Below are 18,918 nucleotides of genomic sequence, written 5' to 3'. Positions count from 1 at the left end.
GCTCCCAACGAAAATGTTTAAGGCTTTAAAATACTTGAAATACGTAACATGAACTAAAAACCAAAGTCGCTCGAGGCGGGGTTCGATCCCCCGTTCTATGGATTGTTAAGCAAAATTGCTAATCACTGCGCCATCACGGCCTGGTGAGCTTTCACTGGAATTAGGAATACTGTTACTACCAACTAAATACGCGCTGGGTTTTTGTCCATTTGGCAGAGATCCGGAAGTTCTGAATAACGTTTAAATCCGATTGATGCAAACGTTCTTTAGGGCGGGGCTTGTCGGTTCAAGCTGAGGTACCTCACGCACGGCTAGCCTGCGTAGAAATGGGTCACCGAAGCTCGGCAGAGCTAACACTTTCCAAATGCCTATGCGAGTTATTTGCATGTATAGAATGTAAATCTAAAATACATGGAAACAACTCAATTTGTAAGAAGCGGCCGCGTGGCTCCGTTTGGTTGGTTGCACACACACACACGAATCTGAACAAAATTAGTTTGTGTCCAAACCCATCACCATTGTTGGTAATGAGTGAGGAAGGCACCAAGCACATAAGTGGATTATGTTAGTTTTTTTTTATTTTAATACAAACGTAACCACAGTGATGAATTCTACTAAAACCCTCAATCAAACATATTATTTGAACTCGTAAAAAAGAAGATTTTTAAACAAATTTTGTTATTTCTTATCTTTCACAAGAAATCATGTTCTAATTGCACGAAACTAATTATTTTATCAAATAAAATGTCAGTACAGTCAATTCAATGCCGTACCAATTCAGAGTCGCACACATTTGTTCTCTCTCGACCTAGAACGCACATTTTGTAGACCCTTTCCGATCGGTACGACAAACCTCTAGTAATGAACCACCCTTCTCCCATCCTTCCCCATCATCATCAATCGAGCTGGGGTCAATCGCCCATTCTAACTGGCCGTCGCTGCCGCTCCTCGAGCCTCGCAGAATCAGGGCACGACTGGCCGTCATTGGGCAGAGGTGGGCGTTTCGAACGTTTCCGAGTCCGGGCTTCCGTACCCGCTGGAACCGTCGTCCCGGTGGGGGCCTAGATTGCTGGGATGATGCTGCTGCTGTTGGCCATTGGGGTTCTGCAGATGGGGCCCACCCCCACCATTGCCGCCGCCGCCGCCGGGGAGTTGCTGCTGATTGGATGCTGCTTGGGGAGGTTGTTGCTGGGACTGCTGCTGCTGAGGACCTTGCTGTTGCTGTTGCTGTTGCGCGAGGCCCAGTTTGTCTGCTACGTATGCAGGTCGATTAACGGCTGGCGGCATACGTCCACTGCCGACATTACCGATGAGACCTTCTCCGGCGGGCTGTTGGGGAGAAACGGAGAGAAACGAGGGCTTTAGATTAATTAATTGTGAAAAATGTCCCCAGAGTGGACGACGACAAGGTAGGTGGGAGAGTGGGGGAGACCGCGCGAAAGACGAGCAAAGCAACACGTTTCCAGTGAGAATTTCTCTGGAGAATCACATTAAGTTATGGGAGCTTAGGTGTAAAAAGAGGTTTGGATTGTCTCACCGTTTTAAGCCTTTCGGACACCTAAGCCGTACTGCTAAACGGATTTCGGTAGATCCGTGGAAGATTTACTTAAAATAATTCATTAGCATCGAACTGGCAAAAATCTACCAAATCATTGAACACATTTATCTTACAATAAACAAAAGTAGAACAAAAGTAGGAATCGTGATCAATTTTTTAAAGTAACAATCCCACTCTAGTTTCGATAAAAAATCTTGCAACAGGGACTGCCAAGGGCATCCTTTAGGTTGAACAATTTGATCCAAAGATGGGAGAGTTTCATTAACATGATTCCGATTTACGTTTTTTTGAAAATAAAGTCTGATTTGTTCGACCGAAACGGAAAAATTACGTCACGGGAAAAATCAACTTTTTGCCTTTCTTACTAAAGAAAGGTATAGGATTTGCTTTTGGCTCCGACTGAAGATCAAGCTTCGTAATCCAATCATTTCTCGAGAAATATTCATTCGAAAAATTTACAAAAAATCATGGACGATCCTTTTTGCCTTCCTCACATTACTGAGGAAAGGCTATAAAACCACTCGAAAAATGAACTTCTTAATTTGACAACCCAGACCCACCTTCACGTATACATATCGACTCAGAATCATGTTCTGAGCAAATGTCTGTGTGGATGTGTGTAGGTGGGTGAACAAAAAAATTGTCACTCGATTATCTCCGGACTGGATGAACGGATTTTGACCGTATTAGTCTCATTCGATCCGTCTTGGGGTCTCATAGGTCTCTATTTAAAATCAGCAAGTTTAGCAAAGTACTTCAAAAGTTATGCTAAAAAAACGATTTTTTCGTATGTCCGGAAGATTGTAAAAAGGGTGGTTTTGCAAGAAAACCTATCATGTAATACATGTTCAGAAAGATATTGAAAAGACTTTTCCAATGAGCCCAAAACATTAAAGATCTGACAACCCTATCAAAAGTTATCAGCACTTAAGTGTTATTTATACGCTTTTTGGAGGCCGGATCTCAGATATTTCAATGAAAATGATTTCCGGGCTTATCATGCGACCTGTCGTTAGTTAGATAATTAAAAGACCTTTCAAATGAGCCTATTACATCGAGGATCTGACAACCCTATCGAAAGTTATTAGCACTTAAGTGTTATTTATACACTTTTTGGAGGCCGGATTTCAGATATTGAGATAGAAATATTGTCTAAATCTTCCATGTGAACTATCGTTGGAAAGGTTTTTTATCAGACCTTGCTAATAAGCCAGAAATATTGAAGGTCTGCGAACCCTATCAAAAGAAATGAGTGATAAAGTTGATTTGTTAGACATGTTAAGAGGGAATGATGCTATGAATATGAGGCAGGCAACAACCACCTAAAGGTGGATTAAGTAACGTTTTTCTACTAAAACTAGATATACTAGGCAAAGAATTTGAAACTCCAAACTTTTTTACTCTAAAAGTCCGGAAATGCCTCCCGGAGCGATAATATTGTTTGAAACGGCGTAAAGAATGATTTCTTGAATTTCTAGAGAAATTCGACATCATTTACTTTTTTTCGGATTACCCTTTCACGTTTCTGGGTCACCCTAATGGCCATCCATAAACCACGTGGACACCCCCTTCAATCAAATCAAATTATTCACTCTACAGCACTGCCTAGGCGTTCTCGATTGCGAGATTCCTACTCGAAACTTGGTGTCCGAAGGCTTGATTGTTGAGGCAATTGCAAACCTCACGGCTTGTCTAAAGGTTATTTTTATCGAACTTGAATGAACCTCGCTAATTCAACCTGGAGCTTGTTGAGGGGACTGTCCTGAGTCTGGGAAACTGATTTCCAAAATTATCTATCGGTGAAAATTGATTTTATCTTATTTACAAATTTTTATGCCATAAATATTAACCAAAAACTAGAAAAAGTGTCAAATATATCACTAAAATTTGGATATTTTTTGGTCTTGTTTCATCAAAACATGAATATGTCTTTAACATCCTATACCATGGAAAAATGTTTATCTTGGTCGACAGGCTCGATAAAAGCTGCAAAATAGGTATTTTCCTAATTTTTTTCTTCTAATTCATCTGGAAATAACAATTCCCCTCGTGTTTAACAAAACTGAATATGTAGATTTGTAGCAAATAAAATCTAGAATAAATTTGCCTATGAGAGATTAGTATTACATTGAATCTCTGAAAAGTTAATGCAATTGTAATGTACAAAACGATGCGAATTGCCAAAATTCTGTGATATTTATTCCTTTTTTGTCCTTAACAGCTACTTCGTTAATTTCTAGTTGGACAAATCACACATCCTCAGGTGGGTTTTAAATCTTATTTTATTTGTAGAAAATGAACGAGTTGACAAAATATTGTACATCTTTCAAGATTCGGCTAAGCGACGTAAGTGTATTATTGAATATAAATGTTATATTTACGGTGTTCCAATAAGACAATTCCCACGCAAACGTTATGGACCAAAAAACAAGTGCCCAGATCGACTTCTAATGTGGTCTGTAATTCTCTACCCCAAATTACACTTCACATAACTCTGTTAGGCCATTAGGGTGGCTCATGCCGCGTCAGGACCTAGGGAGACGACTCCTACATCTGGACTGAGCTAACGACCTAAAACTTCTAGGTTAGACCGGGACCAACATTTACTTCCCTGTCCGACGGAAGGCGTGATCAGACAAATCTCGTCTCAAAATTTGCCACCGGGACCTTCTGGGATCAAACCCAGGCCGACTGGGTGAAAGGCAACCACGTTTACCCCTACACCACGGTCCCGGCAACTGTTCAATATTATAATTTGATTAATAAAATCAGCAATTCCCCATGAAAACAGCCCTATACGAAAAAATTCGATCGGGACCGTCCATAAACCACGTGGACCCTTTAGGGGAGGGGGGGGGGGGGTGATTGACCATGATCCATTTTTTGTATGGACAATTGTCCACGAGGGGCGGAGGGGGTGGGACGGTTTACAGATTCTCAAAAAAGGGTCCACTAAATAAAGTAGTTTTAATAATATTGATGTTTTTCATTTAATTTGTTTAATGATTTATATTTTTCCAAATTTATATCAATAACAAATAAATAATTTGAATAAATTAAGCTTTCTTCTGAATAAATGAAGCTTTCTTCTGACTAGTTATTTTTTGATTGATTTAATTTTCGGGATCTATACTTTTTTACGATTTAGAGATTTTCACAGTTACCATAGACCAGCGATTCTCAACATTCTTCTAGGGGGAGTACATATTTCTATTTTTAGATTTTGCTAGCTGAGTGCTCTTTTAGGGAAAATAAATTTTGAGAAAAAACCCAATTTAGAAATTCTTTCTTCAAAAATGCCTTTAAAGTTATTTGATTTTTAAAGGTTTACTTGAATTGAAAAAAAAAATTATAACGAGTCCAGAACTAGTGGAAAACTGACTATAATGATATGAACAGGAGTAATTTTTCAGAGAGCATAAAGCTAAAAGTTCAATAAAAAAAATCATAATTTAAACATTATGGTCTTTTCAACACCAGTTTTATAAGTTGTGAAGTTATTATAAAAAAATTACATTTGTTGTTTCACCATTCTTTCTAAATAAATTTTATAGTCTTGCTTTGTGCCTTGAGCCGTTTTGATATGTAGTTCGAATATTCAAAATATTTGAAAATGTGTTTTCGCGTATTGTAAGGTACGCAAATCGGAAGGAATCGGTCAAGAAAAAAAATTCAAATGAGCAGCATCGGTAGCGAAAGCAAGCCAGAGACGGTGAAGAAAAGCCCCAAGAAAACATTCCCTCTCTTTTGTTCTGCCGTTTGTAAAGCTGTTTCTTGACACTCTTTCTTTCGAAGAGCATACCGGCCTTATAGTCAGACAGATTTTTGATTTTTTTGAAACAAATAAAATATTTGCTTTAAACAAATAAAATACATTGGCGCTTACACAGCCAAATAAAAACGATGTATTAAAGAAAATTTTTAGTCATAAAATAAATTATTTTTAAAAAATATGCAGTTGTTTTAGCGGAACAAATAAAAATAAAATATCGATTTCCGAAATCATAGAGAATTCTTCAGGTAGGTGAAGGGTGGGGGGACAAGGGGACAGATCCTGACAGTGGGTGGGGGTGGAATGGTCCGCATCACAGGGAGGGAGAAGGACAAGCATCAGTGTGCAGCAGCGCAAAAAAAAGTTAAATGTATTTTTTGCTCGCAAAAAATTAATTAACTTTAGCTAATTAAACATCACAGAGGAGAAAAGTTTTTGTTTTTTAATTTTCAACTCTTTTTTTTTCGCTTTTCGACGACGCATGGCCTTGGCCAAATAGGGGGAAGGGGGTGGTTTGAGACAGGGGACGTCGCGACGCAGAAAGATGCGAGGGTAAAGTCTTTGCTTTTGCCCTGACTGAGTTGAGCTTCTTGCCTTTGGGGGTGGCGGGTTGCCCTACTCAAGTGCAGTATCTCCGCAGATGGCAGTCACTTTGCGAATTATTTCGTCTTGATCGTTTTGAATGCCGGATTTTTTTTAAAGGAATGCCTGCGGGTCGATGATTCTAATTGTAATCGTGATAGGACTAGGGTATTTGCAACCCAAAAAGTGCATGTAATATGTACGAGGAACGAATCGCACTGGTTCTCCATACAAGTTTTAGAGAAACAAAAAATAAAATTGCAAAATGCAGCAAATTATAGCTGCTAGATATTTGCCATAAAGTCTCTCATTTTAAGATAAATATTTTCCTGTAAATACTCTGTAGACCACCGTGCAGTGTCCAGTAATTAAAAAAAAATCACTTTCGCGACTAATGATGACGGAAAGCTGCATTGTAGGATGCACGCTTTGTTGCAGATTCGCCAACTTCTCCAAAGAAGTGGAAGAATGAAAATTAGACCTTCCAATTAAATGAAAACACCACCACCCGAATCACGCTAGCACGCTAAACTGGGACGAGCGGGAAAAAGAGAATGAAAATCATGTTCACGTGAAATTCACTCTTTCTCTCTCCTCTTTTTCACGTGCTCATTTTCATTCACTCTCTTTCTCCTTTTTTTCGTTCTCTGTCTCTCGCACTCATTCTCTCTAATTATAATTTTTTAATTATCTGGAAAAGATTAAAGATGCGGAGGCAAAGTTATTATCCTTTTTATAATTAATTTTCTTTTGTGCTCCCTTGCTTGATATTTTCCTTGACTTTTGTACAGTATGACTGCGAGCGGACGTCGTCGTCGGCTGACGGACTATGCGAGTGAAACTTTTTTTTCGGCTGGTTTTTCCGCGAAAAACACCAACACCAAAAAAAGGTCTAATTAAATTTAACGCTATGCCACGAATTACTCCCACGCCTTCTCCACTGATGGACCATTTATCTTGTACGCATGATGGCCAACGTTGGCTGGAAATGGGGCTTAGAAGTGTGTGTTGTGTGATGCGGGGATTGGACTTTGGTTCTGGTTCTTATCTGGTGTAATAATATGTTTGGAAAAATATTTTCAGAGAAAAATAAAATCGATATTATTGACCAATTTATTTATATTCATAATAAACATAACTGACCACATTTTGGTCAGCAATACAATTTTCCAACGAATTGTCGATTCTGATTTCGTTAATTAATTTCCCAAAATTGAGCTAAAATAACGAAATCATGCGAGAGTGCAAGGCATACCGACGTTAATGAATTCAATCAAAATTCAACAGTAAATGCTCATCGCCAAACTGAGCGTACACAGAAAAAAAAATCATGGTGATATTACATCTGGGAAGGGGTACATTTTTTTATGTCAGAAAAAAGGTGTAATTTTACCTCTGGAAATGTGTAATTTTACCACTTTTCTGGTGTAATGTCACTTTTTCAGTCTAAACTGAGGTAAAATTACACCATAAAAGAGGTAATATTCAACCTTCCAGAATTACAGCTTCCAAATTTACATTATTTTTTTCTGTGTACAGCATGGACTGCGCTCTCGAATGAAATTTGAACTTCCACTGACTGCCGAATCTGCATGGCAAAGGCCATTAGCCTAATTTTCACTTTTCGCATAAATGCGAGTGGTAGTCGTAATTCAATTGAGTAGTAGTGAAATTCTAGTTCAATTAAATAAAAAATCCTACAAAATATTAATGTCTTCATTGTTAACTTTGGTTTGTTTCGTGAACTTGTTAAAGCTAAATATATTTATTAGTAATTAAAACGAATAAATCAGTTCAGTGGGGAGGGAGTAATGGCACTGTGTACGTCTCAAATTGGTAGTACATGTTCCTGTGAGAAGCATATGAAAATAACGGTGTGTTTAATCTTATAAGAAAAGGAATTAATACAATTTATTTTTTTACAAAATCAGCAGTTGAAAAAAAAATAAGAGTTTTGTTTTGAAAAGGTCCTATAAACAAAAAAAATCTATTTGTTTGTTTTTGAAACCACCTTGAGTCAGGTGTATTATAAAAGCCAAAATGTCTAACTAACAATGGGTCGCATGATGGACACGGACAGTGTTGCAAATGAGTGATAAAAAAGCTATCAATAGATTATCTCTGCACCAAAAATATCCGAGAGTATAGCGGCCGTCACTATAGCTTGTGAGATCTCTTCTTGTGTCTCGTGATTCCCAGCGATGTCATTCTCTCTCTATTACTACTTCCCTTTTCCTCGACTATGCGCTCTCACCGCTGAGTCTCTCAATCTCTCCGAAAACTGCAATGAGCGAATACGAGATAGCGATTAGGAACCGACCACGCATGACGTCCCGTTAAACTGCGTTTGCGAAATTGGTTTTGTGGCGGTTTTTGTGGTTGAACGCTGTTGCGGTAGGATGATCGTGGAAGCGGGAATGGGAGAGAAAAGGAAAATGTCAATCGCGAGTGGGTAAACACGAAAACGTGTTCGGCTATGTTCGGCGCTGAGAGTTTCAAGGAAGAGAGAAGGGCACACGGAACAAAATCCGGTTTGCGGAATCGCAAACTTTGCTTCCGATTTGCTCTACCAATCGCAAACCTCCGTTTACACCCGTCAGCAGGAAGCATTGCTTCCAATATCGCAAACGGTGATTTTCGATATCGCAAACGTAACGCCGTAACGCATGCCTGCCAAAAGTACGCAGCACGCAGCCACTGCTATATTTACTGTTTTGAATTGACCGTTGCTTTTCAAATTTTGGATGGAAATAAGAAGAAGAAGAGGTTTCAATGTTTTTATTTATTGAATCATTATTTAAAACCAAATCAAAGCAAATCTGTGAGCGGTTTACTACGGAATTTTAATTTTTCGATGTGTTTTGCCTTTGACTTGTGAAGGTTCGAACGAGTCGATTGTTCTGATCTGGCCGTCCTCGTTGTCCGTGGGGCAGCAGGTTACCGCTGGGCATCGGTGCCGCCGTTGGAATGTTACTTCCCGTGACGTGAGTCCCGGTGCTAGCAGTAAGAGAAGAAGATGGCGTGGCCAAAATGCACTCGTTGATGCTCGTGCTCGGTGCCGTCGGCGGCGGGGCCACCCGGATAGAGGTGCTGAGTGCTCGGGTCGTCGATCTGACTGATTTCCCGCGTCGCGCAGCGAGCTGGCTCGTCCTGGAGGTTTTCAAAAATTCTCAAAAAATTTCAAAAAGTTCTCTAAAATTATCAAATATTCTCAAAAAAACCAAAACTTCTCAAAAATTCCAAATATCCAAAACAAAAAATCAAAAATTCTCATTAAATTTAAAAAATTCTCATGAATTTTCAATATTCTCAAAAAATCTCTAAAATTATCTAAAATTCTCTAAAATTCTCTAAAATTTTCTCAAATTCTCTAAAATTCTCTAAAAATCTATAAAAATCTCTAAAATTCTCTTAAAATCTCTTAAATTCTCAAAAATTCTCTTAAATTCTCAAAATTAAACTAAAATTCTAAAAAAATCTCGTCAATTCTCTAAAATTCTCAACAATTCTCAAAAATTCTCAAAAATTCTCAAAAATTCTCAAAAATTCTCAAAAATTCTCAAAAGTTTATAAATTCTCAGAAATATTCTGAAATTCTCAAAGATTGTTAAAAATTCTCAAAATTTCTCGAAATTTCTCAAAAATTCTCAAAAAGTCTCAAACCATTTTAAAAATTCTAAAAAATTCTAAAACATTCTCAAAATTCTCAGAAATTCTCAGAAATTCGCAAAAACTCTCAAAAATTGTCGAAAATTCTCAAAAAATCTAAAAAATTCGTAAAAATTCTTAGAATTTCTCAAAAATTCTCAAAAACTGTCGAAAATTCTTAAAACTATCGAAAATTTTCAAAAACTCTCAAAAATTCTTAAAAATTCTCAAAATTTCTCGAAAATATTCAAAAATTCTCAAAAATTATCAAAGCTTCTCGAAAATTCTCAGAAATTCTCAAAAACTTCTCTTAAATTATCCAATATTTTTTATTTAATTCTCAAAAATTCTGGAAAAATCTCAAAAATTCTCAAAATATCTCAAAAATTTTCGAAAATCCCCAAAAATTTTCAAAAATTCTTAAAAATTCTCAAAAATTGTCAATAATTGTCAAAAATTCTCAAAAATTCTTAAAATTCTCAAAATTTTTCGAAAATTCTTAAAAATTATCAAAACTTCTCAAAATTTCTCAAAAAGTTCTCTGAAATTATCTAATTATTTAATTGAATTCTCAAAAATACTTTGAAGTTTTCAAAAATTGTAAAACATTCCCATTTTTTTCAAAGACCTAAAAATTCTAAAATTCAAAAATTCTTGAAAATTTTAAAAATTCTTAAAATATTTCAAATATTTTCAAAAAATCTTTGAATTTCTCAAAAATCAACAAAACTTTTGAATTTCTCAAAATTCTTCAAAATTCTCAAATTCTTAATTGAAAATTTTGAAAATATTAGAAATTTTGGAAATTTGGGAAATTTCAAAAATGTTAGAAATTTTAGAAATTTAAGAAATTTTAGAAATTTTAGAAATTTTAGAAATTTTAGAAATTTTAGAAATTTTAGAAATTTTAGAAATTTTAGAAATTTTAGAAATTTTAGAAATTTTAGAAATTTTAGAAATTTTAGAAATTTTAGAAATTTTAGAAATTTTAGAAATTTTAGAAATTTTAGAAATTTTAGAAATTTTAGAAATTTTAGAAATTTTAGAAATTTTAGAAATTTTAGAAATTTTAGAAATTTTAGAAATTTTAGAAATTTTAGAAATTTTAGAAATTTTGGAAATTTTAGAAATTTTGGAAATTTTAAAAATTTCAGAAAATTTTGGAAATTTTAGGAATTTCAGAAATTTTAGAAATTTTAGAAATTTTAAAAATTTTAGAAATTTTAGAAATTTTAGAAATTTTAGAAATTTTAGAAATTTTAGAAATTTTAGAAATTTTAGAAATTTTAGAAATTTTAGAAATTTTAGAAATTTTAGAAATTTTAGAAATTTTAGAAATTTTAGAAATTTAAAAAAAAATAGAAATTTTAGAAATTTTAGAATTTAAGAATTAAGAATTTTAGAATTTTGGAATTTTAGAATTTTAGAATTTTAAAATTTTAGAATTTTAGAATTTTAGAATTTTAGAATTTTAGAATTTTAGAATTTTAGAATTTTAGAATTTTAGAATTTTAGAATTTTAGAATTTTAGAATTTTAGAATTTTAGAATTTTAGAATTTTAGAATTTTAGAATTTTAGAATTTTAGAATTTTAGAATTTTAGAATTTTAGAATTTTAGAATTTTAGAATTTTAGAATTTTAGAATTTTAGAATTTTAGAATTTTAGAATGTTAAAATTTTAGAATTTTAGAATTTTAAATTTTAGAATTTCAGAATTTTAGAATTTTAGAATTTTAGAATTTTAGAATTTTAGAATTTTAGAATTTTAGAATTTTAGAATTTTAGAATTTTAGAATTTTAGAATTTTAGAATTTTAGAATTTTAGAATTTTAGAATTTTAGAATTTTAGAATTTTAGAATTTTAGAATTTTAGAATTTTAGAATTTTAGAATTTTAGAATTTTAGAATTTTAGAATTTTAGAGTTTTAGAATTTTAGAATTTTAGAATTTTAGAATTTTAGAATTTTAGAATTTTAGAATTTTAGAATTTTAGAATTTTAGAATTTTAGAATTTTAGAATTTTAGAATTTTAGAATTTTAGAATTTTAGAATTTTAGAATTTTAAATTTTAGAATTTTAGAATTTTAGAATTTTAGAATTTTAGAATTTTAGAATTTTAGAATTTTAGAATTTTAGAATTTTAGAATTTTAGAATTTTAGAATTTTAGAATTTTAGAATTTTAGAATTTTAGAATTTTAGAGTTTTAGAATTTTAGAATTTTAGAATTTTAGAATTTTAGAATTTTAGAATTTTAGAATTTTAGAATTTTAGAATTTTAGAATTTTAGAATTTAAGAATTTTAGAATTTTAGAATTTTAGAATTTCAGAATTTCAGAATTTTAGAATTTTAGAATTTTAGAATTTTAGAATTTTAGAATTTTAGAATTTTAGAATTTTAGAATTTTAGAATTTTAGAATTTTAGAATTTTAGAATTTTAGAATTTTAGAATTTTAGAATTTTAGAATTTTAGAATTTTAGAATTTTAGAATTTTAGAATTCTGAGTTTCTGAGTTTCTGGATTCCAAAGTTCTAAATTTCTAAATTTTTGCATATCTGATATTGTGATTTTCTGAAATTGAGGATTTTTTAATTTCTAAATTTTGATATTTCTGAATTTTTGATTTACTCAGAAATTCAGTAGGACTCGAAAGACTCATAGTTAAAAGGTCCTTAATAAATACAAATAAAAAAAAATCTAAATTTTTCTATTACTTAATTTCAGAATTTCTAAAGTTCTGAATTGTTGAAATTCTGAATTTCTCAATTAATAAATTTTTGAATGTCTTAATTTCGGAATCTCTGAATTTTGAAATTATGAATTTCTGAGTTTCTGAAGCTCTGAAATGCAGAAATTTTGAATTTATGAGTGCTTAAGAAATTAAAAAAAAATCACTTTAGAATAATAGAAAAATAGAGTTTTTAAAATTTTAGAAATTCTGAATTTTATAAATCTAGAGTTTTTTTTTAAAAGGTCCTATAAACTATTGTCTTTCATAAATTGAACTTCCAGGATTTCTGATTTTTTGATTTTTTTATTTCAGAATTTGAGATATATATAATTTTAGAATTTAAGAGTTTAAATTTTTTTAATTTTTGGAATTTTTAAATATAAGAATGTTTGAATTTTAAAATTGATCGGTGTTTTTAAAGTTATGTTTACGTCTTTTTACGATCTGTGGTTTCAAAGCTCAAATTGTGAAAAGATTAAAAACCTGTTTCAGAAAATTTAACTTTATAATCGTAATAAAATGTATTCTAAATAGTTCCCAAACGCTTTTACATGGTTTTTTCAATTAAAATTTAGATTATAAGCAGTAATTTTCTTGTCCTCTGTTTTTTTTTTTTTGAATCGAAATAGTAAAGGAACGGCAGAGAAGAATTCCGTAGCCGGAGGGACACCGCTGTAACATCCATACATTCTTTCAGCAGGTAGGTAAAAGCAGAACTTACTAATTAATCAAATTCAAATCATCCAAATCCCACCAAATGTGGGATTGTGTGTACAAATGCCTGCACAGCAATTACCCAACGAGTGCGGAGCCTTGCTTGATCGCATCTCCGACTCGTGTGCAACACGCGATCTGCAAGTTCTACAGGACGAGCACCTCACTCGAGCCGTTCACTCCGGACCGTCACCAGCAGCTCGCAGAGTTGTATCTGAAGGACCTCGCAAACTGGGAGGATCACTTAGAGGTCAGACAAGGTCAGACGGAAAAGTCCGGCATACCGAGAATCCCAATCACATACACCGAGCAACGAGCATCCCAAGAGTGTAGGCGTGACGCGACGCTAGGCTCGCCGAATACAAAACGTCGAGGAGGGCTATCTTGTGCACCGCCAGTTGCAGCAAACGCACGACGTGAGAAAGAGTGTCCAGATGGTCCAGATGCACGCGGAGACACACCGGTAACGCGCCTGAGTACGATCCCAATCTGGATCCGACGCGCGAGGCCAAACTCAAGAGCGGAGGCGGCGGGAGAAACGTATCACATGCCAAGAACCATCTTAAATTCCGGGTCACCACCACACACACGTACACAGCTGGAGCGCGACCCATGCCGTATCAACTTCGCGTTGTTTGGTTATGAAATCGTCGGCGGTTACGCCAAAGCAGGTGCAGGTACTCTTGCCGGAAGTTTGTCTGGTCTAGGTGAGCGACGTGTTAAAAATTGGACGGTAATCCTCTTCAGCTGACTGGTTCGTCCACTTATCCAGAAAGCTGGCCAATTTTCCCCTTCAACAACACAGATTGTGCGCCCGCTGCTCTGCCGGTGTAGTTGATACTTTTTGTTCTGTAAGAAAGAATGTGAATGTGAATTTTAATAATTAAAACAAACTAATTTAACTTACCAATTCTTGATCAATTTTTGGAAAAAAATATTGGCCCGCTGAAATGTAGCACTTTCACGCCGTTTTTTTTCTCTTTTGTTTATGTTTTGCCTGCGCACCGAAAACAGCTGAATCTGACAGCGTAACGCATTGGCTGCGGCAAGCTACACAGACAAAAGGACCGCAAACATGATGTTTGCGATTTTGGAAACATTTTTTTTCAATATCGAAAACAATTCTTCCGATATTGGAAGAATTCTCGATGAATTCGGAAACGAGCATTGTTTTCGGATTCATCGCAAAAAATTTCCGATTCCGCCGGCCGGATTTTGTTCCGTGCAGTTATAGGGGAAATTCTCGTATGTTTGGCAGGTTAAGCACTCGCTCCTAACTCCATCCAATTTGCTGATTTTCACTATTTAAACAACTAATTTCGCAAAACTTTTGATAGAAACTTGCTTGCTCACTTCTTATTGAGCTATTTATCACTCGAGTTCAGTTGAAAACGCTTTTAATTCGCTTTGATTGAATGTCAAAGTTCTGACCTGCCAACATTAGAGGCACGCTGGAATTAGATGCTGTTCCCCTATTTGAGGCATGAATATTCAGGCGGGATAATTGTAGTTGCTGAGAGCTGATATTTTGATATTTTAACAACCCTGGACACGGACATCATTTTCATCGAAATGTCTGAGAACCGGCTTCAAAAAGAGCATAAGTAACACTTAAGTGCTAATAACTTTTGAAGGGGTAATCAGATCTTCGATGTTTAAGACTCATTGGAAAGGACTTTCATTTACCTTTTTTTAAAAATGTAGACGGGTTTTAGAACAATCTTCCGAAGATTAGCCAAAATCGTTTTTAGCATTACTTTCGAAGTACTGTTCCAAAACTTCATAATTATAACTTGAGTCTAATGGAACCCCAAGTCCAAAACGGCCAAAACGGATCAAATCGGTTCAGCCAGTCCGGAGATAATCGAGTACATTTTTTTTTGTGCACGGACTTACAGACATACACGCGCACAGACATTTGCCCAGAATTTGATTCTGAGGTATACGTGGAGGTGGGTCTACGAGGTCACATGGCAGGGGAAAACAAACCTAAAACAGAGTTTATTTAAATAAATAAAAAATAACAAAACTATTTAATCACTAAAATCCGTCAGCTGAACCCCACCGTGCACAGCAAAACCGGCCCTTTCCACGCTTTCCACCAACCGGAAAATGAGCCACGCGCAACATGGTCGCCGGGAAAAGTGTGGTTGGACCCAAAATTAAAAAGTGTTGTGTTGACGGGTTTCGGCGAAAATTTTGGCTTTTAATTTGATTTTGCACCAGCAGCAGCATGGTAGCCCCCCCCCCTTTTGTACCGTTCCACGGAAGGTCATCCTATTAAGTTTCAATGAAGCAATTAATTTTCTCCCGGAATTTCGTTCACCTTTCGCGCGACCGTCGATCGAGTGAGTTTGGATGAATGTTGGTTAAATCTGTTTCAAATTGTCCTGATCCACAGAATGAACTTGAGGGAAAGTTATTCTTCTTTTTTTTCGAGCGACTCGGCCTCGGTGAGAATAAAATGCCAGACTAAATAAAAGGAAAAGCCGTATCAGCTTTAGCGTAATTTCATTTAAAATTTTAATGAAGTTTTTCTGATCTTTTGTCCAGTTGCCTCTCACCCCTCATCACCGAGGGTTTTTTGTTTCGTTAATGCTTTTTTCTTGCTCGCTTGCCTTCTGGACAGTTGGAGTTCTTTGGACGCCACGGGCGGCGGAATGGGTTCATCGCTTCCGGAGAGGAGCTCGTCGTGAACGGAATTGTCACTAATGGGCAGTCTGGAGTGTGTGTGTGATGCTTATTTAGGATTAATTTTTAACGTGAGCGATTCTCTGCAAATACCCTGTCGATGAATGCTGAATGTGGACAGGAAAACGGTGGAGTATGTGGGTGCTCTAAACAATTCAAAACAATGAAAACAAAAAACATTGAATTTTAATTCGTATTTGATACGAATTCCATTTTAGTTTTAATCGAATTGGCTGGTATATCTTTATTTCATTGAAGTATTTTTTTAATCCCTCTGTTTGAGAGAAAATTAAATTATTATATCCTAGTTTTATCAGTTGCATTCGATTGGAATTTGGATTGTATAGTTCTCTATGTAACATAATTAATTTTCATTAATAAAAAAGTGTCTCTATATTTGAAAAATTAATAGCATTTTGGGACTCAAAATTGTAGTTTAAAATGTTTACGAATCTTCCTCGTACTAAGTATTTTTTTGAATTTGCACTAACTTGTTGCATGAACTTGTTATTAGATTTATGTGGAGTAAAAAATAGCTAATATTGATACTGGGAAATTGTATTGGGATTTTTGCAATATAATAACAAAACAATTTAAAGTTGTTTTTCCATCTTACGGTCAACTGTACATATTAATACGTAAACTACCAAGCTCAAGAAAAAGGGGAAATTTGTATGAAATTCTCCCTTTTTCTCGAGCTTGGGAATTAAGGTGTTAATTGAAGAAATATTTACAGTCATCAGGAAAATCTTATGTTCCAATTTGGCGGTCCATAATTTTTTCCAAGATTGCAAGAGCTTTTTTTCCAAAATATAATTTATTATTGAGGTTGATGCCAAACACAAAATGACTCATAGACATCAAAAAAGGAAATTACCTTGATACAGCGAAATTAACTTACCAAGAATTTGAAAAAAAGATTATGGGGATTGCAATGCTCGAGAGAGGATATGAAGGTTGAACTTATCTTGAGAGATAATATTTTAAAAACTTTAATTTTCATTTCTGGGATGTAACCTGCTTCAAGGTAAATTTTGGGATCCGCAGTTTTTTCGGCTCCCCTCAATTAAAGTTATTGAAATTTTTGACAAGTTAAAATTTACACTTTCTGAATGAGAAGATTAGGGAAGCATTGGTTAATATTAACTTGAAGGTCAAACATTGAACATCCACAATTTCGAAGTTTTCAAAAAAAAAAAGCCCAAGTAACATTTTAGGCTTTATCAAAACTGTCACAACCGCTAAAAAACCTATCTGCCAAAACCAACATTAAAACCCCTTAGTCGTAACAGACTCCCCAGAACCTTGATAAACCCAACTTAAAACCCAAAAGGACCTCCGCCAAAGGTTGTTACGGCCTATTTATAAAACTTACATAGGAGTTCAAGGCTTTACAACTGAATCCTCACAACATCCTCAATGCCTTTTTAAAACCTTTGTTAAAACCTAGTCAGGAGTTATGGAAAAATGACATTTCATGAGTCTTCAAACGTCTTATGCCAAATAGGTTGTATTTGGGCAAAAATAAGTCTTCGTCTTGCCTAATGAAATTATGGAGATGGTTGTCAAAAATGGCGATGAAATATAATAGATATTAGAGGAAATCCAAATAATTTGAAAGCTTATTTCTCGCAATTGATGGCACAAATTCAGCTGCGGTTGAAATTTTATTGATAAAAGTAGGAAGATAGAGCCAAAAAATTCAACTCGCTTTATCAAAAATCAATATTTTGTAATCATAGTGTTTAATGTTACAAAATATTTTATTGTAATTAAAATAAGCGTAAGCGTGATTGCCTCTCACCCAGTCGGCTTGGGTTCGATCCCAGACGGTCCCGGTGGCATTTTTCGAGACGAGATTTGTCTGATCACGCCTTCCGTCGGATGGGGAAGTAAATGTTGGCCCCGGCCTAACCTAGAAGGTTAGGTCGTTAGCTCAATCCAGGTGTAGGAGTCGTCTCCCTGGGTCCTGCCTCGGTGGAGTCGCTGGTTGGCAGTTGGACTAACAATCCAAAGGTCATCAGTTCGAATCCCGGGGTGGATGGAAGCTTAGGTGTAAAAAGAGGTTTGCAATTGCCTCAACAATCAAGCCTTCGGACACCTAGTTTCGAGTAGGAATCTCGCAATCGAGAGAACGCCAAGGCAATGCTGTAGAGCGAATAATTTGATTTTTTTTTTAAACAAATGTTCAAAATATTTTTAAACATCCATCGCTATATTAATCATACCAGAAATTCAGCATAAATGTATGTTTTCATCAAATTTAAATCAAATTTTTCAGTTTTCTATTTTTTCAATCAAGATGGCGGTCAATCATATTCAATCAGAGCACGCGTTTAGCGCCATATTTATGCACTGCTATTTGGCTGCGATAAATGCTCTTTCAGGAGCTTATGGTTTAAAGTGAGCTTTTTACATGCCTAATGGCACTTGACAGCTACAACACCCTAGGTTTAACAAAGCATGCGATAAAACCGTTTGGCATGGCATTGCCATCTGGTTTTCAAGCCTTTACTAAAACTTTCATAAAACCTTATTGAAAGCCAATCGGTTTTTATTTCCACCCGGTTTTATGTCCGAGGCATAAACCCCTGTTAGAACCTATTGAACGGCCCGAGCGGTTTAGGCTTTCAGGATTTTTGTGATATTTACTTGTAGAGTCAAAACAGATCAGTAAACATCACTTATCTGTATATTACACTTTTTGAAGATTACATTTTTGCGGTAACACTTTCAACTTCTACGCGCACGATCACATCACTCAACTTTTTGTTGCTAATTTCATTAAGACTTTCGTTGAGCCAATTCTCTACGTCGAAGCCAGACTTGTCCTCCAGACCACTGCGCCGAGCCATGCCAGACCCCGAACTCCTAAGTCCCGGGTGGACTCTTCACAGCGGCTAAGTCCCGGCGGACTCTTCACAGCGGCTAAGTCCCGGCGGACTCTTCACAGCGGCTGCGGCCTCCACCGCTAAGTCCGGCTGGACTGGGGCCTCTGCTACTGGTGGCTGCTGGCGGGTCTGGCTGGTCAGGGGCGTCTTCTGGAACTGGAACTGGACTGGAGTTGAGCTGGCTGGATCTGACTGGAACTAATCCTGGAACTAACTCTTCTCTTCAAGAATTTTGGGGTTTTTATAGTCAGTCCCCGAAAACATGTAACAGTTGCACTTGTTAGCAGTTATTTATTTATTTATTTCGGTTTTTCCGTTCGTCTTTAAATG

General features: G+C 35.3%; 1 protein-coding gene across 4 annotated transcripts in view; it reads right to left on the bottom strand.

Annotated features, from left to right (window-relative positions):
- Positions 1-462: 462 nt before the first annotated feature.
- LOC6033402 (LIM/homeobox protein Lhx6) overlaps positions 463-18,918 on the bottom strand; it is a 245,337-nt gene continuing 226,881 nt past the window's right edge. For 2 of the 4 annotated variants that reach the window (XM_038252592.1, XM_038252593.1), the window contains exon 6: positions 463-1,329. In XM_038252592.1, the coding sequence (XP_038108520.1) occupies positions 982-1,329 (348 nt within the window). In that variant the 3' untranslated portion in view covers positions 463-981. Of the gene's footprint in view, positions 1,360-18,918 lie in introns of all 4 variants that reach the window. The other 2 variants (XM_038252590.1, XM_038252591.1) reach the window with 1 other exon arrangement.

Source organism: Culex quinquefasciatus, chromosome 2 (genome assembly GCF_015732765.1).
Source record: "Culex quinquefasciatus strain JHB chromosome 2, VPISU_Cqui_1.0_pri_paternal, whole genome shotgun sequence".
Classification (NCBI taxonomy): domain Eukaryota; kingdom Metazoa; phylum Arthropoda; class Insecta; order Diptera; family Culicidae; genus Culex; species Culex quinquefasciatus.
Note: the sequence above shows the minus strand (reverse complement) of the source record. Positions and strands in the feature narration are given on the sequence as shown.